This window comes from Zootoca vivipara, chromosome 2 (genome assembly GCF_963506605.1).
Source record: "Zootoca vivipara chromosome 2, rZooViv1.1, whole genome shotgun sequence".
Lineage (NCBI taxonomy): Eukaryota > Metazoa > Chordata > Lepidosauria > Squamata > Lacertidae > Zootoca > Zootoca vivipara.
In genome coordinates this window covers 95,393,259-95,416,104 of record NC_083277.1, presented here as the reverse complement: position 1 = coordinate 95,416,104, position 22,846 = coordinate 95,393,259, and the positions used below count along the sequence as shown (strand labels likewise).

The window sequence follows — 22,846 nt, the reverse complement described above, 5'->3', positions numbered from 1 at the left end:
AACCTTTGAGCCTGGCACCAAGGGATTTGAGAATACATTTCAGCCTTGAGCATTTACGGGAGGAAATTTGTTTGAGGACCTCTCTGTGCAATCATTGGGCGTGTGTTTCAACTCCAGTTTAGCCATTCCGCAATACATGTCTATTCATTTTGTGAAGCACCAACCCACAATACTGTAATGTGAGCATAACACGAGCTTTTCCTTTGGGAGATATAACTCTGCAGGTGTTTGCTGTTTAGATAGAGAGATAGAGAGAGGGGTGTACATTCGAATAAGAGTGAAAGATACCTGAATTGCAGGGGGTAGGACTAGATGATCCTCATGGTCCCTTCCAACACTACAAGTCTATGATTCTGTAATTCTAAGTGTGCACATAATGGCCATATATAAAAAGCTCCCATAACTCTGCCAACAAGGAATGCTGCACTTCAGCACTGGAGCATTGGGACGAGCACCCACAGGAAGACAGAAAGTGCCTTGCTAGCCCAGCATCCTGTTTCAGCCACATGTTTTGGGGAAGCCCACAAGCAAGGCATGAAGTCATGCAGCTGTTGTTTGTCCCACCCCAGTAGTTGCTGCCCAGAGGTACACTGCCTCTGATCAAGGAGGTTCCATTTAGCTATCGTGGCTTACAGCCATCACTAGATCTGTCCTCCGTGAATTTAACACCAGGTGGTCTAATGACTGAGCGTGCCTTAGGAGACCTAATTGAAAGAGTGTTTTCTTCTCGCCTCCAAATGCCAAAATAAAATAAAATGATTCTTAACATGGTTTGGCTGAGCAATTAACTAAATGGAAAGGAGAAGAGGTGAGAAATTGTGTTGTCACCAGTTATACATAATAGGTGCAGCGTGTGTGTGGTACTTGTGCAATCTCAATACACACCCTCCTATCTCCAGAAGATAGGAGACCTTGAACTGTATGTTTCCCGGAAGAAAAACAATGTACTTTGCTCAGAAATTGCAACTTCCTTATCACAAAACTACAACACAAGTGGGAAACACACACAAATGGAATTCACATGCACACACCCAGACCGCACAACAAGTTGTTCTTTCCGGGAAGGTAACATCTTAAACACTGGGGGAAAGCCTCAGATAAAATCATTCATTATATTTAGCACAGCTTTATCCTACGCCTTAAAGGCAAAATCTGATTTTTCTTGCATACCGGTATTTTAAATCTTACATTAAGCTTGGGGCAGTGTCCATGGTTCTCTAAATTACTCGCCCTATATTTTATTCTCACAACAACCCTGTCAGGTAGGCCAGAGTAAGAATGCATAATTAGCCCTATGGTCACTCGGTGAACTGCATGTCTGAATGACAATTTGAACCTGTGTTTCCTTGACCCTAATCTGACGTTCTAAACTAGGCATCCCCAAACCTGGCCCTCCAGATGTTTTGGGACTACAACTCCCATCATCCCTAGCTAACAGGACCAGTGTTCAGGGATGATGGGAATTGTAGTCCCAAAACATCTGGAGGGCCGAGTTTGGGGGTGCCTACTCTAAACCCTACACTACATATATTTGGAATGTATTTGGAAAGGGCTCGAATCTACAAGAGTCCAAACGCAAGATGATAGACCTTGTTCTGCCAGCCAGCTCACAATAACATCTGTCAAAAAAGGCAGGCAAAGTGTGCAAAGTACTTCTTGCTCCTCTGGTCCTAGGTTTACTCCAGAGAAAGTGGAAAAGCCATCACCCACCCTATCCCTATACTAATTTAGGGCACGTCCAGAAAGTCACTATTTTGGGGTGGGATTCAATCTCACACTGGCAGATTCAGGTTGCCCAATTATAGCTGATAGAGAAATCATGCACAACAAACCCGCTTCCGCAAAAGATCAGACCTTTTGCGATAAGGAACATGAAGAATAACACGTGCTTTGATGCAACATCATCTAACTTCCTCACAAACAAATCAGATTGAATGCTCCTTAACTAGCCTGCTCCATCTAATCGGCCTGCAATCAAATCAGGAAGAATGCTCAATAAATAGGTTATTGCCCGGAAAGACTCATAATGAATGTGAGGACAGGGCCTAGAAAGCCTCTGCACCTTTGCAAGGGTCTGTGTGGCTTTGCCAGGCACCCCCAAACTGCAGCCCTCCAGATGTTTTGGCCTACAACTCCCATGATCCCTAGCTAACAGGACCAGTGGTCGGGGAAGATGGGAATTGTAGTCCAAAATATCTGGAGGGCCGAAGATTGGGGATGCCTGGGCTTTGCTCTCATTCTGATTGGTTTAGGAGGAAGAGATGTGGGTTGATTTCCTCATGGGCACCCTTCTCTCCTGTTGCAAAGTGGGAGCAGGACCTCAGGCACCCTTGCTTACCCCCAAGAGCTTTTAATGAGTGCATGGGAGACACTTAGGCTGTGTACACACCATACCTGTAAAGGACATGACTTCCGCCATAAGAATCCTGGGAAATGTAGCTTTACTCCTTGCAAAGCTACAATTTCCAGCACCCTTAACAAACTACAATTTCCAGAATTCTTCAGGGGAAGTCATGAACTTTAAATGTATGGTGTGTACACATCCCTGGTGGTTTGGAACAGCTGGAAAGCGGTGAGTGAGACTGGACTATGTGCTGCTGCCAGCATACCCTGTACCCTGTCCTGCCCCCCGTATCAGACCCTCCAAGTGTCCCTATTTTCCAGGGACAGTCCCGGATTTACAGAAGCTGTCCTGTTTTCCGATTTGATCCCAGAATGTCCCGCTTTCCCTTAGGACATCCCTATTTTCATGTTGGAGGGTGTGGAGCTGTGCAACCCCCCAAACCAAGAAGTTAAGTGCTTTATAAGTTTTTTAATGTTTAATGTTTTATTATGTTTTTGTATATGTTGGAAGCTGCCCAGAGTGGCTGGGGCAACCCAGTAAGATGGGTGGGGTATAAATAATAATAATAACAACAATACTGAATATGACATCCCTATTTTCACTGGAGAAATATTGGAGGGTATGCCATATCCCACCTTGTATTGGGGCCTGTAATCCTATGCAGTTTACTGCCTTACTGGTCAACCCCTGCCTTTTTAAGCCTCCCCTCCCTCTCCCTCTCCCTCCCCTTTCACTGCCGCTCACCCAGGTGCTGGCACACCTTTTCTCCCCAGGCCCTTCTCTTTGCCTTGCCCAGCCAGCATTTACTGGCTGGTGAAGTTACCAGGAAAGAAGGTACAAGTAGGGCGGGATAGGTCTGTGGTTCAGCAGCGCTGACTTTGTTCCCAAGCCTGGGCCCAGTAACGGGAAGTGGCTATTCTCAGTGACAGTAAATCAGATCGGCAAGATTAGAGGCCTCTTGCTGCCTAATCATGAGCCACTTGGGCAGGAGGACAACTTACTGGAACTGGGAGGAAATAAAAGCAATAAATAAAGCATGACTGTTAACATCTGGCCCTTGCCACGGGGTGAGATGTAGCTGTAGGATGGGTTGTTTATGGTTCGTTCACTGACTTTATAGGGCTCCATGGTACAAGGGGGGCAAGAGAGCAGGAGCAGCAAAGAGTGATTCTTCGTGCCAAAGTGTGTGCTTTTCGAGGGTGCAGGCAGACACAGAAAAGTACCCGATGTACACATATGTGGTTGTATGTTAATAATGTTGACCCGCCCCAGGGGAGGTCTTACCGTACAGACAGGCAAGCCAAGGCACTGGGCAGAGCAGGTAAATAAGAGGGGCAGTCTGGATTCCACAGGGAGAGCTGATGATCTACATCCATCTGCATTGTGTTGATCTTGTCCCAGTTCCAAACGGCCTATAGATCTCAAGAACAAGGCATCATGCGTCAACCACAAAGAGGAGGAGGTTTATGGAGCTCATAAAACATGTTTTATGCAGTTACGCTGGGAGTTGGGGTCAGCTCTGCTTGTCACTACAAGCGAGATTGGACCAATCTTCCCAGCAACAGAGTTCATATCTCTGACTTCCTTCCTGGTAGCGGCTGGGGAAGCATTTTAAATATATACGTACACACATCTTCCCCCCCCCCCTGCAAAATGGGCCATACTAGCCTCTCGTCCAGCGATGAGGCAAGTCTGTGGATACTTTTCCAATAACCATTTGGCAGACTACCCGCTGGCAGTGTCTCAGCCATGGCCAGGAGAAGGCCATAGCCAGGAATACGAGGATTGACTGAAGGAGGAGACTGGAATAATACCCCAGTATCACAGAAAGCAGAGTAATTAAACTTCAGTGACATGCGTAGCCTCACCTCATCTCCAGTTGAAACAAAGCCCATGCAATTCTTCAGCCATTTACTCTGTGGAGTTGCAGGCGGCCCACTTATTCCATTCTCTCTCTATCTTATCCATCGATGGCCACATACCCTATCAACAGTGCAACTTTACATCAGCTTTGGCCCTGGTACAAGAAATTTCCCTCCTACTGACTTCAATGGGTTTAAAAGTAATTATAAAACCTGTGCAAGATTTTGTCACAGGTTTGAAGTCCTGCTGCGCATAATGCGAATGTGTGATGGGGCAGGTGAACAATATTACGATTCTATTTCTGCCTGACTGTGAGGCACCTGGGCAGAAATGAAAAGAAAGACCAATGCAAGGAGACTGCGATTCTTGTTCATTTTAAAATGCGGGACATGGGTCCCATCAAGTCTGGGGTCATTGATGCAATAAAGGTTTTATGGTCGTTTGGGCAGGTTGTTTAAAAAATTATTAACACTCCCCATAATCCGTGCCTCAGATTAATGCTTTGTCCCATTGGTGGCACGATTTCTGACTTGATGGGATTGGGGGAAGTTAGGAGTGGGGTGGGGAGTTGCCTTTGCAAAAACAATGCGAATTCAAAAAAGTTAATTGTTGAATTTTTAAGGCCACACTACGCGTGCCTACCTGGAAGTAAACCCTACTGGGTTCAATTAGATTATTAGACATACTCCCAGCCAGGTTAACTGCAGCCTGTCAGGAGTCTAAAACAGGAGCGCACCTGCTGGCGGAGCGGTGCCTGCGTGCCTTTTTGGTAACATTTCTTCTTTTAAATCCCCAGGCTTGCCACTCTAGAGGGCGAGGGGCGAGGGGGCCAAAGGCATGTGGTGGAGGAAGGAAACACGCGTACGCTGTTACTATAGAGATAAGGGGTATGGACGGACTACAACACCCAGCGTGCCTAAGGAGGGAGATACTTCCGGAAAGCCTGGCATTGGCTCCAATCAGAAGACGTCACAAGTGTGCTGATGACGCTACTCAGCCTGCCCAGAACCGCCAATGAGCGCACAGGGAAAGAGGGGGGGGGCGTCGCTCATCCTGCGCGAGGGAAAGTTGAATGATCGGTGCCTTAAATGTAGTGGCCCCTGCGATAGCTTATTCGGCAGAGCATAAGACTCTTAATCTCAGGGTCATGAGTTCGAGCATCACGTGGAGCAAAAGATTCCTATATTGCAGGGGTTTGGACCAGAGGATCCTCCTCTACAAATCTATGATTCTATGTGGGGGGGGGGGGAGAGAACGTGGTTCGCCCGCTGCCACTTTCCTGATGGCGTCGTCGAGGGGAGGAAAGGGTTGGGTTGGCTGGAGGTCGGGAGAGGAGGAGCAAGGCCCCCCTTTCCACACACCCCACCTAAACTGGAACTGTCCGTCCTATGGCTTCTCACAAATGCACTTTCTCTCCTCCCCCACCCTGCACACGCTGCCATGCCATTTCTAAACCAGCCTTTAACTTCCACCGGGACTATAACTACCATAACGCCACGGGAATGGCCGGGGCAGAGAGAGATCCCGGCTCGTCTGCTGTAGTCCGCACCGGGACTACAACTACCAAAACTCAGTGAAAACAGGGCAGAGAGAAATCGCGGCGCCCGAAGCATGCTGGGAGTTGTAGTCTGGCTCCTTAGGGGAAGAGCGTGATGCTTTGGACTCTGCCCAGTTGGTGCTGGGCGGAAGAAGCGGCGATGTTGCTGGTGCCGGCGCTGCAGACCGGGGGAGAAATGGCCAGGCGCGGAGGTCGTGCCCTCCTCTGCAAGGAGCTCCATGCCCGCATCTGCTCCTGCTGGGCGCCCGCTTCTCCGCCTGCCAGCAGCCAAGGCGGGAAAGCCTATGCGCCGACAAGCTGCAAGGCTGGTTACCCTGGGTTCAGCAGCGACTCCTGGTGCAGGCGGCAGCCAGGGGCTATTCTGTCACGGTTTCCTCGCAGGCGGTTGGGCGTAGGCACCACCCTGGTGTCCTCTGGGCACGGTTACCGCAGCCGGGTATTTAAAGCCTGCATGGATCAACTCACACCTTGGGATCCGTGCCAGGGACTTGGTGCTTGCCTGGACCTACCACGCTGTTGGTACCAGGGTGTTGGCATCCTTCTGAGCCATCCCACGCAAAAGGGTCCGTGTTGGACCTTTTGCAGCAGCTTAGCCCACCCAAGCTCTACTCGCCAGCCTCTTAGGGCCAGCCTCAGGGCCCCTTGGCTTATGAGGATCCTGATAAGGACATACAGCTGGTCAGGCACTGGGCAACATTGTGCCAGTCTACCTTGGTACCCCAAGCAGCCGGCTTCTTCCCTTGTCCCTGCTCCAAGAGTGGGCAAGCATAGTTACCATGCCAGTCGCCCAGCAGGGACTGAGTGCCACGTGGTGGATCTGCGCAGTGACACTGTGACTCGGCCAAGCCCCGAGATGAGGCAAGCTATGGCCCAGGCAGAGGTGGGGGATGATGACTACGGGGAGGACCCCACGGTCAATGGTGAGTCTGGGTGAAAAGGGGTGTCCCTGGGTCGGTAAAGCTCTCCAACGGGCTCCATGCTGTGGAGCAAGGCTCTCGTTTTCAAGACCCAGCTGTCAAAAGCAATGGCATTGTGAACGGCAGAGATTTATTTTCACTATTTATTCTTCTTATTAAATTGGTATGCTGCCCTTCATCCAAAGATCACAGGGCGATTCACAACATAAAAATACAATACCTTCCAGGGAAAATGTTGCATTTGGAGGGGAGCAGATGGAAAGAGCCGGCCTCAATATTTTATGGAAAGACAGGCTCTACACCTGGATTTTGTTTATTGTAATATAATATATAGTTTCCTGTGGCTTTAAGGGCCAATGTTGGCTGCTGGGTGTCTGTCTCCATGAAGAATTAATCTAAGCTCCATTGGTGATTTTATCATGCCTAGTCTGCAAATGCTTGTACCATAATAAAATTGTTAGCCTTGGAAGTGTCACAAGTCATTTTGCTGTTAAGAGACTACCCCTCTGGAAATTGCCCCAAACTTGTCTGAAAGGAGCTTGTTCATGGGAATAATATTCAGCCTATTTATGTTTTGCTTATATTCCTGGCTGAAATATTCAGCAACCTGGAGTAGGAGGTGTTAAAACTCAAATATCCTGATTCTGTGAACAGGCTCCCAGTTGTGAACTTCTGACATCACACCCACCCACCCCATGCACTATGTGAAACTCGAGGGTGGCTTCTTCTTGTCCTTGTGTTTTTATTTCCCCCTTCAGAGCTGCAGAGAGTAGTGGCTGATCTCCTTGGAATGGAAGGGGCTTTGTTTGTTCCCACAGCCACCATGGCAAACCTCATTGCTGGTAAGTCTCATTAGAAGCAATTGGAGCTAATTTCTCCTGCAGCCCCTTGTAACACCTTCCATCCTGTTCTGGAAGGGCCCCCAACTCTTTGGAGTTGATTGGGTGGGGGCGGGGCCGTGGTGATCCCCTCTTCTCCCATTGGCAGATGCCTCCACTGGTTCAGAGCCCTTATTTACACTAGGCATATAAATACATATGTGCTCTGCCTATCACTTTAATGCCCTCTGTTTTATTATTATGTAAGTCTCCTTGTAAGGGCTATGCCCTAAGAACCAGTCATTAAATAAAAACCCCTGAATGAAGCAGTCAGGAGAGTAAGTTTCATTTTGGGAATTGTTCCAGTTTTGTTTTTATTATTTCAGTTATTATTTATAAAATCAGTGGTGGGGACTTTGTGGCCCTCTAAATGTTGCAAGACTCCCAGTGTGGCATAACAGTTACAGTACTGGACTATAACTTGGGAGACCAGGGTTCAAATCCCCACTGAGTCATGAATCTCACTGGGTGGCCTTGGGCCAGTCACCTTCTCTTAGCCTAACCTACCTCGCATGGTTGTTGTTGTTAGGATAAAATAGGGAGGAGAACCACGTACACCACCTTGAACTAGTGGGTCAGGGGTGGTGGGAGTTGTAGTTCAACACCTTCTGGAGGGCCGCAGGGTTACCAGCATTGGTGGCAGTACAGTGCCATCCATGTGCAACAAAAATATACACCTTCAACCCCCTGCCTAAGAGGCTTTCTCTAGCCTTAGAATTACTAGGCAAAACGTTTTTGACTGTGAGATGAGAGCTCCTAACTGCTGCACTCTTAAAAGGTGCTGGAGAGATTGGAATAAGCGTTGCCGACTGCTTCAGCTCAGGGATCTCCTAGCAGTGATGAAAGCTGCAGCAAAGCAGGCAACCTGGTCAGCTCACTTGGTTAGAGCATGGTGCTGATAGTTGCTAAGGTTGCAGGTTCGATCCCCGTATGGGACAGCTGCATATTCCTGAATTGCGAGGGGTTGGACTAGATGTCCCTGAAGGTCCCTTCCAACTCTACACTATATATTTGTGGAGGAGATAACAGTGACAGATTCATCATTTTCTCTTGCCCTCTGACTCTGTGTTTCCCCCCACCCCCACTATACACTCCCCAGTTCTCACCCTTGTACTCTCTTACCATAGTCATGTGCCACTGTCACAGGCGAGGGGCGCAGCTCCTGCTTGGGAGGGAGTCCCACATCCATGTGTATGAGCACGGAGGTACTGCACAGGTAAGTGATGCTGGGCCATCACCTAAGCTCATTGTGCTTCTTTCTACCCATATTCCATCTCAAAAACAAGGAACCAGAGACATGGCAAAGGTCTCATGTACTTACAGCTGCCAAAGCAAATGTGGTCACAATCTCGCAAAGGGGCCATGGGGACGCAGCTGTCCAAGGCTTTACAGTACTCAAACCTTAGCCAGAGGAGTGAGAAGCCTGGTGATGTGCTTCCCTCTAGTGGCTATTAGCACGAGCTGCATCCTCCTCTCCTTGGATAGTAACAGTTTCCAATCCCGACTTCATGCACAAGTGTCTCTGTGCTCAGCTCAAAATAACATTGTGTGAAGATTGTTTCACACTAAAGAACCAAACCAAATTGTCTTCCCCTTTTGTTCTAATGATTTGCTTTGTTACCTCCTGCGATGTATTTTTTTTAGCTGACCCCCCAGAATGCTTGCATGGTTTGCCTGCAAATACCTTCTTAGAACAGTCTTTTCCACTAAGCTTTTTGAAACGAACTCACTGATCCACTGTTGAGAATTGGAGATTATAAGCATCCCATGTCTTATTCTTAGAGCTCTGGATTTTCCATGCTGGTAATTTCGAAGGAGCTGAAACCCTGGGCACAGGAGATTAAGCTAGGTGATGTTGATTCCTTCTAGGTGTGGGATATTTATTGACTCCTCATGCCCCGCCACCCACCAACAGATGCCTTAGTGATTTGTCCCTTTGTTATATTTTGCAACGCTTCCATTGGTGCAATGCCAGTGCATGGGTTTTGAATTCAATTGATCCAACCAAGGGATTTCCCCCTTGTGAGTAGAAAGCTATTTGCGGTCCTTGCATGAATCAGTATTTACAGGAAGCTGCCTTGTGCGTTCTAACACTTACTGCATTATCAGCACGTTGCCCCATTTTTTGTTCTTCCATATGCTTAGCACGGATTGCTGTGTGTCTCTGGCACTCAGATCCTGAATCAGTGGTCCCAATGACTGCAGCAGGACATAAATATATTTAATGCATTTTAGAACATGCTATGACGTCTTCCTTTAGATAAGAACAGCAGCACAACGCTAAAACTGCAAAGCAACATTTTGGGTTGAGGTTGCTTGCACCTCCAAAACTACTACTTCTGTGTATTAATCCATTTAAATAATCCCAAGCTCCAGTCCTCCTAACTTTCCAAAAGACTTATTGGAAGAACTTGCCTCTGCCTCCTATCAGCTCCCCCCATAAGTCTCCTGCCCACCTTGCAGCCCAAACACAACCTCTCTGCCTTATAGTGCAAGGCTAGGCTTGTTTGCTCTGAATTAAACCCCGCCTTGTTCAATTGCAGCTTTCGTTTTGCTTGATCTGGAAGTCGTGCCTGCAGCATCAGGATTTTTCTTGACCAATCAGTTTGCCTTCTCAGAGGTCCTGAAGTGTCTGTTCCCTACAAGACCAGATGGCTTCACTATCACAAACTGGTGCCGTGGCTCATTCAGAGAGGTTGCACATGTACTTGTGCCTTTCCATATAAAGAACTTTGTTCCCAACAAAACTGGGTACCACATATTTACATTCACCATAAACTGCATCAAAGTTAATGTAAAAGCTTTTATCGGCATGAGTCATTTACCATGTACAGGCTTCGCCTGAGGCCACCCACCCACTTTGTTCTCACCCAGGTGGCGGGGGTCCATTCAGAGGCATTACAGGACCTGCCCAACGGGACCATCGATCTGGATGAACTGGAGCAGAAGATCCAGCGGGCCCACCAAAGCCAGTACCACCCCTGCCCTGAGCTCATTTCCCTTGAGAACACGCACAGCTCGGCCGGGGGAAGGGTGCTGCCCCTTAAGTACCTGCAAGAGGTGAGTACCATGAGTCATTCATCCACTCAACCCAACTGACTGGGAGAGCCTGGATAGAGCCTGGACAGCAGGTTAGAGCGTGGTGCTGATGATGCCAAGGTTGCAGGTTCGATCCCCGTATGGGCAGCTGCGTATTCCTGCATTGCAGGGGGCTGGGGGCTAGATGATCCTCAGGGTCCCTTTCAACCCTACGAATTCAGCTGCCTTTTCGTTGTGGTGGGGCATTGTGAGCAATAGAGTCTGTAGTAGCAGGAATAACATTTTATTCATTTAAGTACATTCAGTGTTTGTATTTATTTATCAATGTTTTTAATAGCTGTGTGCATTTATACAATAAATAAAACTTTTTAAAAAAATTGTTGTGGGGTGTATCCACATTCCACCCAAAATGCATGCATCTGTAGTGGAGGATGGAGGGTTCCCCCACCCCCACTTTTCACCTTAATCCACACTTCTATTGGCTTCCCCACCCTTATCTCGTTTCCTTCTCCCATCCCCAGTCACCCTTAAGCTGGCACATCTACATTTGGTAAAGCCCTGGAAATTCATAGGTCCTTGTCAGGCCATTTTGGAAGGTTTTAGTCATACCTCTGTACTTAGGGAGGGCATCTCTAGATATGTATCGACCTTATTTTTTGGGGGGGGGGCTCCTTGCTTTAAAAAACCTCTTTGGAACTGCCAGGCACTGCCCCACCCAAGTTTGTTATTAGAGGAAGTGATGATGATAAAGGAAGACCCCCCAACTTAGCACCCCTTGGCTGGGCTCAAAGACACTGAGCAATCTCCTCTGACCATAGGAGCCTGCCTACCAGCAGTAACCCAAGATTGTCTTTTAGTTTTCTCGCAGAGCAGGGGTCTTGATATCATGAGGCCCCTAGAGTCAGAGCTCTACATAAAGCGGAACCTGCAATGCCCCTAAGAAAGGCCAGCAGCTCTGGGACGTCTTCCCCTCCGCCTGCCGCAAGCCTTGTAAGCCAGGCTTCCTCAACCTCAGCCCTCCAGATGTTTTTTTGAGACTACAGTTCCCATCATCCCTGACCACTGGTCATGCTAGCTAGGGATCATGGGAGCCGTAGGCCAAAAACATCTGGAGGGCCGAGGTTGAGGAAGCCTGCTTTGAGTTGTTGGTTGAGCTCCATTCTCTACACAGGTGCGCCAGCTAGCCCAGCGATACGGCCTGCGGATTCACATGGATGGCGCCAGGGTGCTTAACGCTGCCGTGGCCTTGGGAGTGCCACCAGCTCATATCTCCCAGCACTGCAACTCCATCTCCCTGTGCCTCTCTAAGGTAGGTTGTTTCTATACCGTGACTCTGAACAGGGTGGATTTCGGGGAAGAGTGCAAGCACAGTACTTGCGAGGCTCACCTAACTGTGGGGACTTAGGAAGCCGAGCTCCATCCAGCTCAGTACTGCCTACACTGACTGGCAGCGGCTCCCCAGGATTCCAGAAAGGGGTCCCTCCCAGCCTTGCCTGGGAATTGAGCCTGAGGCCATCCACATGCAAAGCAGAACTGCACTCCTTCCCTGGCAAAGTGCTTTGAAACCTCTGCGATCCATCCTTGGATTTGCAGCAGAACTTTGCAGGTGGATCCGAACAAAGCTAGATAGAGGCTAGTGGAAGGGGCTGTGCAAGAGCTCCTCCACGCAGGAACCCTGGGACCGAGATGTTTGGGATTCTCTGCAGCCTCCACACTGGCTAACCCCATCTTTTCTCTTTTCGATGGCACAGGGCGTGGGAGCACCAGCCGGGGCACTTCTTGTCGGAAGCGGAGAGCTGATCGCCGAAGCCTGGCGCGTGCGGAAGCTCCTCGGAGGCGGGATGCGCCAGGCAGGGGTCCTGGCAGCCGCTGGCCTGGTTGGATTGAGCCATGTGGAGGAGACGCTGAAGAGGGATCATCACAATGCCAGACACTTTGCCCAAGGTGCCTGTTCTGTGAGGCCGAGGGAGGGATTGAGAACGCCTAACCTCTGCTCACCACCCCTTTGCTGACACAGGGTGCCACCTTGAGCCAAGGCTCGAAGGGTAGATTTCTCCAGCTCCTCCTATGCTGGGGTCAGCTTTCAGCTCAGATTTCAGCAGGCCAGCCCTCCCTGTTGGTGGGTAAGGATCTCTCCCTATTCCTTACTCTCCTACACCCACCCATTTATCCTGTGGTTGGATAACTTATGTTTTCCCATTACAGGTGCCTTTGCCCTGGGCTCGCCTCTCTGCTCCGTACGTCCTGCCACTGTGGAGACCAACATCGTCATGGCGACCGTCTCGGCTCCCGGGCTGACCCCTGCCAAGCTCTGTGAGCTGATGGAGGCGGTGAGTGAGGAGGAGGTGGCCGCCACAGGCCAAGCCGTCAGCGTGAGGCTCTTCCCGTGGGGCGAGCGTTGCCTGCGCGCCGTCTGGCACTGCGACGTCTCCCTCCGTGACACGCAGCTGGCTGAGGGCAAGTGGCGCTTCGTCCTGGGCAAGTGGGAGCAGCAAAGCGCCGGCATACCCTGAAGCCAGTCTGGCGGGTCGGAAGCTAAGTTTGTGCACAGGAGGTCAGCCTGAAACAAGCCAGGACGTGCTGAGAAGGCAAGCCTGTGATTGCTCAGCCCTGGCCTAGCTAAAGACGTGGCCCACATGGCTCCACAGAGGAGAGAAATGGGCTTCAGCTTCCCAACCCACCTGCTATGGGGGAACAGCAGTGGGAGAGCCTGCCTGTTTCCAGCAGCTGCTCTGGCAGCCAACAGATTCTGTTGCCAGACCAAAGGAGCTGCGCCACTTCATGGCCTGGCACAGCCCCCTTCAGGAAACAGTCCCAACAATGGGGAGGGAGCATTGTTTCCCAGGGATGCTCTGCTCCTGTTCTGTTCAGGCTAAGGGATACCTGCCCGCTAAGAACCGTAGCTTTAAGAAAAGGAGCCAGAGCTTGCTTTTTTATTTTTCCTCCTCCCTCCTATTCCCTTTTTCCTTGTGTGCCATGTCTTTTCGATTATAACACTGAGGGCAAGGGCTGCCTTACTACTGATTTCTGTAAGCTGCTCTGGGAGCATTTTTCCAGCTGTAGGAGAAGGATAGAAATCCTTTGACTAAATAAATGGCACCTCTTCCTACCAGAGCCCTTTTAATTCAAGAGGCCCCGGATGCAACGAGGAGGACAAGCAGATGGGCATGCTTGGAAGGGAAGGAGCATCAGCTATGCATGCCAAGAAACAGGGAGAAGGAGCCATGGATCCTTCAGTTGTTGAGTTAGGACAGGGATGGGGAACTGGTCCAAATGTTGCTGGACTACAACTCCCATCACCCCAGGCCCATTGGCCATGCTGGCTGGGGCTGATGGAGATCGGAGTCCAGAAACATCTGGGTGGATCACACAGGCCTCCTACCCTTGGGTGAGGAACAAGGCATTTGCTGTTTCCCTTCCTCAGCTCTGCTTGCACACCAAGAGTTATGAGCCCAGCATGTAAGGATGGCAACCACTGCACCTTATCAATTGGGGTCCCTCACCCCTTCCACATGCATCCCTCAGCCTGGCACACCCACAAGGAGATCTTCCCACTGGCTTCATAACACCTTGCCCTCCACGCAGGTTATGTGTTGTCGCTGCACAACAAGAGGGGGATCGGCAGTGGTGGAATTTTCACCCCAAGAAGCCCAATCGAGCAGAGTAGGGTTATTTCACAGCCCTGAGAATGCCGGGCCTCTGCATCAGATGATCACCGCGCAGGCATCCGGCTTCAGGCGGAGCCCCTGAGCACCCAGGAGAAGCAGGATGCCGGCCAACCCCTCGGTGCCAAAAGATAGCCAGGCAAGGGCCAGGGACCAGCCAAAGGCGATGCGGACGTGCTCGAAGCGCTGCTGGTCAAACATACGCACTGTCTCGGCGAAGGCTGCGCTGGAGTAGCAGATGTAGGTGCTGGTCCCCGACAGGGTCAGCAGTGCTGGGGAGAGGGGGAAAGGGGACGGATCAGTGCCAGTCCTGTAGCAGACACTGCCTCCGACCAGGGCTCACGACATGCTGCTCCTAACCATGATAACTAAAAGGACCATTCCTTAGTCAGAGGCAGTAGGGTAAATATTATTGTTGTGAATCATCACCACAATTAAAATACAGCGGTGCCTCGACTTACGAATTTAATCCGTTCCGAAGGCACGTTCGCAGGTCGAAAAATTCGTAAGTTGAAAAGCGCCATTGGAAACGCAATTTCCCATAGGAATGCATTGGAAACCGGGAAATTCATAAGTCAAAGCAACCCCACCTAAAAATTCGTAAGTCGAAAAAACCCTATCTAAAACCGCCGCGGTTTCCATTCGGATGTCGAAAAAATCGTAAGCGTGCGGCCATTTGCCCCATCGGTAAGTCGGAAAATTCGGTTGCCGAGTCGTTCGTAAGTCGAGGTACCACTGTAGCTGGATTTATTCATATGATGGGTGCTCCGAATAATATTGAATGATACAGTATTCTCATTACAGGTAGGTAGCCGTGTTGGTCTGACGTAATCGAAACAAAAAAATAAAAAAATCCTTCCAGTAGCACCTTAGAGACCAACTAAGTTTGTCATAGGTATGAGCTTTCGTCTCGTGTTTTTTTTAGTGGGGTGGGGTTGAATCTATATGCAGATTTAGCTCGTAAACCTGGGAAGGTAGCCCTAATAATTATAATAATACTTATTATTTATACCCCATCCATCTGGCTGGGCTTCCCCAGCCACTCTGGGCGGCTTCCAACAGAATATTAAAAAACACACAATAAAACACCAAACTTTAAAAACTTAACCAAACAGGGTTGCCTTCAGATGTTTTCTAAAAGTCAGATAGTTTTTTATTTCTTTGACATCTGATGGGAGGGTGTTCCACAGGGCGGGCGCCGCTACCGCGAAGGCCCCTCTAGGAGAAGGATAACTCTGATGCTAAACCTCTGCTGCATTCACATCACCTGACCCTTTTAATGGGAGAGGCGAGTAGCTGAATCTGGGACACCCTCATTTGTCCTACCACTGAACTAAGGTTCCCCAACCTCCACATGTCTTGTAAGACAGAGCTGTGTTAACAATAAAACATCATCAGGAATCCAGTCTGCAGTCAGTTCTCGGACAAGTGGCATGAAGGCTAGCAAGTAGAGATTAGCTTTTGTCTCTACTTGACCGTCAGACCACCCATGCCCACCCGGGGCCTACAAGGAGAGCAGTTCCACCAGCCAAATAACTTTCCTTGTCCCAGTGTAAGCCAGCTTGGTTCAAGTGCTAATCCCTCCCCGGTGCTTGCAAAGCAGAGATGAAAGACCTGTGGCCCTCCAGGTGCGCTTGGACTTCAGTTCCCATCTTAGTGGCTGGGGGCTGACAAGAGTTGGAAACCTTCAGGTCCCCTCATCCCTTCTGCAAAGGATTCTGGGTAGGTTCCTCTGCTGTTCTGAGCAGTCAGGAGTTCTTTTTCTGCCTTCAAGGAAGGGGAAAGGCGGTGAGGACAGGTCAAGAGTCAATGATGAGACAATATGTGGTTCCCGTGGCACAAAGACCACAGCACACTCGTTTGCACCTTCACTGTTGCGTTGGTCTCGCCAAGGGGCAGCTGTGTCCTGGTGGCACTAAGACACAATCTGCTAAGTATTCCCTGAGAGCAAGTGTTTAATGACATTTTGCCATGTTGGGTGGGGGGTGGGGTGGGGTGGGGGGTGAGAGAGACTGATAAAGAAAGAAAACCTGGTCCGCCCCCCCTCCAAATACATAGCTTTCACTCACCACCCAGCAGAAAATAGCAGCCTGTGAAGAGCAAAAGTCGAGAGCTCTGGACCAAGGAACCGATGACCCCACAGATCCAGCCGAAGACTATCAAGACGAGGCTGAGAGGCAGCAGGACCACAAAGGCTCGATGCATGGCTGGCAGAGAGACAGAAGAGGGGGACATTCAGTGGAGGGGGAAAGCAGGATGGTGTATTGGAGGATAGGTGAATGCAGCCTTACAGATGACCCCAGGGGTCATTGGGTCCAACCGCCGGGCAATCCAGGGACCCTAGTGCTACAGCATCCCTGATAGGTGGTCATCCAGCTTCTGCTTTTTAAAAGCCTCTGGTGAAGGAGAGCCCACCACCTTTCTGTTTCCTCCATGTGACATTTCATTTCAAGAAACAAATCACCCTGCTTGCACCTCCAAAACAGTGCTCATCTTCAACCACAATCTGATTTACAGAAGGGCCTCCAGCGATATAGGCTGGGTTCACACTCACCAGTGCTGGGTATTTAATCCATATTTAAACATTATCTAAAACAGGCATTAATCCCGTTATAAAATACCACTGTCGAATGCAGCTGTTTCTCAAACCAGCTTCACACAGATTGAAGTCCTTAAACTGTGCCTAATTGGTCTATAGCCAAGGTGTGAACACTTTTGCCTAGGGTAAAGATGAAGGGGGGGGGACCAGCTTCACTGACCACTAAGGTGGCAAAGGGAACACACACTGAGACTCAAGAGCAGTGGTGCAACTCAAGGTGCCCCCAAATGACCACTCTTAAGAGTGGCAGATGATGGCAGCAAACAGGCCCAGCACAAGCACCTGGGCCAGCTGGGGCTCATCCTGGCCACCACACCATCCTTTTTGTTGTTGCTGCTGCTACTTTTTATCATAATTAAAAAACATCATCATCATCAAACATTTACCATCATTAAAAACATCATCATTAAAAGACCTTCTGGTCCCGGTATCCTATTCTCACTGTGGATAAGCAGATGCTTATGAGAAGGCCACAAGTGCAACAGGGCACTTACCACTTGTGATTCCCAACAGCTGGGTTTTCAGAGGCATATGGCCTTCGACAGAGTGGATGGAACATTGCCATCATAGCTAATGACCATTAACAGCCTTATCATCCATGGGTTTGTCTAATCCTCTTCAAAGCTGTCCAGTTTAGTGGCCATCCCTACATCAGTCAATGTGGTGGTAACGCACACACAGCCATCTAAAAGGGCCCCCCATATAGCCACAAAGTCCAGGGTTCAAAATTATCCAACTACATCATGCCACCCCCACCCTGAGAACACACTTCCAAACTCCATCTTGCTATACAGAGATTCCCACCGCCATCCAAAAGGCTGAGCCCACATTAGGCTGCCTGCCTACTCACATATAAGATGCTGGAGCGATGCGGGAACTAGCCAACTCTCTGTGCCAAACGGGTCTATCAGAGGCGTGCAGGCATTCTGCCCTGGGGGGGGGGAGTGACAAGGAGAGGAACAGCATCAAAGGATGATCAGAGATCCAGCCACAGAGTTTGCCATTTCAAAATGCTGCCTCCCACCTTCGGCAGTGCTAACCACCTAGACATGAAATTTTACATCTCCAAGATATGTCTGGGACCTTGAACAGAGAGAGAGGTGGAGCTAACTGGGCTGAGGCAGGCAATGCTGGCATGGATGCTGATTACCACGGGACTCCTCTTATTAAGCTCAGAGCCTTTCTTGGCAATAAGATGGGGTGGTGGGAGAGCCCAGTGGTGGCTGGTGCCCATTGACACAGGGGGGGGGGGTAGGCAGCGAGATCAACAGTACATGGAGCCCGAGCCAGTGACAAAATCAACTACAGTAATTCTAGTTTTTGCCCTATCCTCTTTCCTGCTGAGTTCTCCAAGGACAATGCTAAGACGGAGGAGGAGGAGGAGGAGGAGGAGGAGGAGGAGGAGGAGGAGGAGGAGGAGGAGGAGGAGGAGGAGGCTGAAAGCCAGTACCATCCCCTGGACTGCCTGTAAGTAAAAAAGCCAAGGCAGATGTGGCGCTGTCTGGGGGAAGACTGAAGTTGGTGGGGCAGGGCCCCATTTGCTCTAAAGGACCAGTCTCCACTGGGTGAGCAAATCAAAGCAGCTGGCTGACCTGCCTCACACTCATTTCTCCCTATGACATTGCCACAATAGCTCCTTGAAGTTCCACCAATTAGAAAAGCATTTATCAGCAAAGTCCTCCCGATGTTACTGTATGGGGTTGAAATTTGGGGGTGGAATTTAAAAATACTACAACGGCTGGAGATTCTACAAAACTCATTTGCACGAAAGGTACTGGGTCTCCCCAAGGGCTCGGTTGCTGCAAGGTTAAGAACAGAACTGGCCCTCCCCTCCATTGTTGCGAGAGCCCACATTAGAATCATTTGTTTTTATTGTAAATTAATAACTGCCCCAGGTTCCCTATTAACCAGGCAAGCCTTTTTAACTTGTTCCCATAGCAACAAATGGTCTAAGGCAGGCATGTCAAACCTGCGGCCCTCCAGATGTTTTGGCCTACAACTCCCATGATCCCTAGCTAGCAGGACCAGTGGTTGGGGAAGATGGGAATTGTAGTCCAAAACATCTGGAGGGCCGCAGGTTTGACATGCCTGGTCTAAGGGCATGGAGACTATTATTACATGCTACTCCCTCCCAGAATTCGACATGCTGTCATCCTGGGACCAACATAAAATCCGGGCCTGGATTCTTACAAGGGACGAGGCCATGGACCGGGCACGGTCCAACACAGTCCGCCTCTCTATGTGGTTTCCTAAAGTGAAAGTGGTAAGATCACTTGCCAACTACTGTACTTGATAGACCTGATGGAGCCCAATTTGAGAAGAGCGTTTACTATGGCCCGTTTTCATTCTATACCCACGGCCTTCCTGCAGGGGATTTACTCTAAGACCCCTATTACTCAGCGCCTATGCCCATGCACAATGAATGAAATAGAGGACTTCCTACATTTCTTTTTCTACTGCCCCATTTATGAGCCAATAAGATCTAAGCTCCTCCTCTTGATCCCGTCCACCATTACATCTTGTTGTTGTTTAGTTGTTTAGTCGTGTCCGACTCTTCGTGACCCCATTACATCTAAGGAAGTCTGTTTGAAATTGCTTCTTGTGGACGCAAATCCCCTAATTACACGTGGGGTGGCAATCTTCACAGTGCAGGCCCTGAAACTCAGGGCTACCCGGACAGGATAGTGTGTCCTAGACCTGGACCTGTTTTAATTCTCTCTATTTCATTTTAAACTGAACGTGCCGAGCCTATTTTGGGCTATTTTATGCTCTACATATATCTGCATATTAGATTTTTGGTGCTGGCACCTAAATCTTTGCATTATTGTCTTAGGGTAATTTAAATGTTATTACACCAGCAATGTCACCTTGAATTATGCTCTGTTGCTTGTCTCTGGCATTTTGTATTGTTTTATTTTGCTATGGCTGTATGCTAACACAATAAATGTTTGAATTGAATTGAATTGACAGTAGCTCCTTGATTCCCCTCTCTGTTTTGCATCCATCCAAGGTACCTGAATTATCACTTTTTGGCAATGGAGGAGTAAGAACTTGGGCTAGGAAGTGGCTGGCCCCAGAGGTGCACTCTTCAGGTGTGGGGCGGAACTAGCAACTTGAAAATTTCTGATGGTCTTCGCACAGCACATGATTATTTTTCTGCCTGTTTAAGCAATTGCAATGTGTTGCGCTGTATGGTTTTTAATTTTAATTTTTTTTAAAAAAGATATTGCATCTTCTATGTCTACGAGTTCAGGTTGCAATACAATAAAATGCCTACAGTATAAGAAAAAGAGGCAATAAAGATGCAGTCAAAGACCAATATGAATGGGCAACCTGAATGAATCTTACAGACCATTTACAGGTAGGTAGCCGTGTTGGTAATAATAATAATAATAATAATAATAATAATAATAATAATAATAATAATGGTCTGAGTCGAAGCAAAATAAAAAAATTCATTCAGTAGCACCTTAAAGACCAACTAAGTTTTTATTTTTGTATGAGCTTTCGTGTGCATGCACACTTCTTCAGATACACTTGTTTGTGAGCCCTCGCTCTAAAGGTCTGGAGGACTTTGAACCCACCCTTTCCTTCCAATAGGGCAAACTGGTGTTCATGCACAGTGGAGGATTCCGCTGACCCAAAAGGTTCCAAAATCCCAGAACCAAACAGCCTGAGAATGGCAGAAATTGAACTTGACAGAGAGGAAAATTCCAACCTCAGCTGTATGGTTGTAGTAAACGTACTTCTAGGCTATTGCTATTTGTGCCTCGGATTCAAATCACATGCCAACCAATTCAGCCTGTGCAATTTTAGGGCAAATCAACACCATACATTTAAATCACATGACACACACACACCTGCGCAAGAATCCCAGGAACTTTACTTTTCTCCTACGAAGCCACATATTCCCAGCCCCATAAACGAACTATAGTTCCCTTTGGGGGGGGTAGTAGCCAGGATTTATTGGGGGCGGGCTTTATGTGGGGTGGGGTGGGGCAAGAACCGCGTTATCAGCGACGCAGTTGGTCAGTTAGTTAAGTATTTTTATATATTTACTTGATTTGGGGGAGGGCAGCTGCCCCGCCCCCCGGCTACGTCCGTACACAGGAAAATGTGGAATAACAACGGCTTGATTCGAGGACTCCCGCAAACAAATCAGGATGGCTGCTCAATAAACAGTGGCGTGGGAGCGACCTCCGAGAGAGCAGAGCTCAGAGGACAGCAGCAGGCTCTACTCCACCCCCCCCCCCGGGCTGTGATTTAGCAGGGGGCATATCCACATGAGCCCAGAGGCAGAGGTGCAGGGGTGTCAAAACTCCTGCTGGGCACCAGAGTGTGAAAACGAACATTCGACGCGTCCCTTGACATGCTGACATTTCATATCTTTGATGGAAGTGCAATAGGGTCTCTCTTCTGACACCCCAGCCCTCTTTTCTCTCCAGAAGGGCGGGTTCTTGTCTCCAAACCAGTTCTTTCTCAGACTCCTCCTCCTTTAATCTCTTCCCTCGGGCCACCATCGGCCCCAGCACAGAAAGTAATAAATGCGTGGAAATCCGTGGAGGTTAAAGCACCACCGGGAGGGCTGAAATTCTTCGATCGCTAGCAAAAGGAGATGGAACAATTCCAGCTGGCCTTAACCTTATACCTGTACTACCAGGATACTGCGATTATAAGGCACTGGGATCCCTTCTCCCCACCCCACCCCCAAATGTATACACAAACCAGGGAGTACAACTAGTTGCAGGTGAGCGTCCGGACAGCCCAGGTGGGTAGGAGAGCAGGGGCTTGGGAAAGGGCATGCTTTGCATGCAGATGGTCCCAGGATCAATCCACGGCATCTCCAGGGACGACGGTGAGAGAACTCCGTGAGAAAACCTCGAGAGCTGCTGCCGGCCAGTGTTGGCAATACTGACCTAGGCGGACTAGTAATGCAGCGTCCTATCTTCCTAAACAAACAGGTGAAGCAGAATCAAGACGTCCCCAGGACACAAAGACTTGAGTAGGGCAGAGGAATGCCGGCTGCCACAACTACTCACCACCAAGGGATTCATATTGTGACCCGACGGCAATTCCTCTGTCAGCAGAAAGTTTTTTCACGACTGCTGAAACCGGCAGGTCCGGTTTTTGTGGGGGGGGGCGGGGCGCTCGACCCCCGACGGGACCCATTTTGGATCCCAGAAAGAGCCCTTTCTTCTCCGGATCCCAGTGCCAAGGGAAGCGCGCCGTGTTCCCGTGGCGAACCCGAGGAAAGAAGGCGCGCGCGCCGCCGCAGCCCTACCTTCGCAGAGGCGCCAGAGTCCGGAGTGGGAACTCAGCTGCTCGGCGTCCCAAGCGCTGCTGTTGGCCGAGTCCACGCTCACCAGGTACCAGTAATCGGTGCCCAGGGCCGCGGCCAAGAAGCCGAAGCTGAAGAGCCCGCTGAGCGCCGCGCCTAGGCAGAGCGCCCCGGGAGGCACCGCCACCACCAAGGCCCGGCGGCCGCAGCACCTCGCCACCATCCCGCCAGGCTTGCTCACAGTCACAGCCGCCCGCCGCCACCACCACCGCTGCCTCTGGCGGCGGACACGTGGAGAGAAACAGCGGGAGACTCTCCCTTTCTCACTGCAACGCTCCGGGGAGGGGGCGATGGAGAGTCAGGTGGAAACACGCGCGCGCGCGCCCCAAGCCGCATCTTTGGGCGACCGCAAAAAGCCACCCTGCCAGCAGCAAGCTTCAGGGTCAAAGGCTCCCTTCGAGGAAGCTGCGATCCTCTTTCCAATGAAGCCCCCCCCCCAGCTCAGTTCAGTGGGAGATGGATTTCCCCGGGTTCTCTTTCCAGCCGTCTTGACTTGAGAGGGCGTCTCATCATCCCGTCCTTCTGAGAGCAGGGAGGGCGCCTCTCAGGAGACTTTCCCCCGTGGATGCTTTCTCGCTCAGGAAAGCGCGCGCGGCCCCGCCTGGACTTGCAGCTCCTCTTTCCTTGCAAAAGGCCCCCAGGTTG

The 22,846-nt window shown here is 49.8% G+C and overlaps 2 protein-coding genes across 2 annotated transcripts; one reads left to right on the top strand and one right to left on the bottom strand.

Annotated features, from left to right (window-relative positions):
* The first annotated feature begins 5,859 nt into the window (after positions 1–5,859).
* On the top strand, positions 5,860–15,136 carry LOC118079725 (uncharacterized). The gene is made up of 7 exons (XM_035104218.2): positions 5,860–6,685; positions 7,441–7,524; positions 8,688–8,776; positions 10,435–10,620; positions 11,771–11,908; positions 12,351–12,543; positions 12,805–15,136. Exons 1-7 carry the CDS (start codon positions 5,860–5,862, stop codon positions 13,110–13,112), a joined length of 1,824 nt encoding a protein of 607 aa, XP_034960109.2. The 3' UTR covers positions 13,113–15,136.
* TMEM235 (transmembrane protein 235) lies at positions 14,304–22,454 on the bottom strand. Its single transcript, XM_035098982.2, has 4 exons — positions 22,145–22,454; positions 17,714–17,794; positions 16,334–16,471; positions 14,304–14,536 (listed from the first exon to the last, which is right to left on the bottom strand). Exons 1-4 carry the CDS (start codon positions 22,362–22,364, stop codon positions 14,304–14,306), a joined length of 672 nt encoding a protein of 223 aa, XP_034954873.2. The 5' UTR covers positions 22,365–22,454.
* Positions 22,455–22,846: the final 392 nt, after the last annotated feature.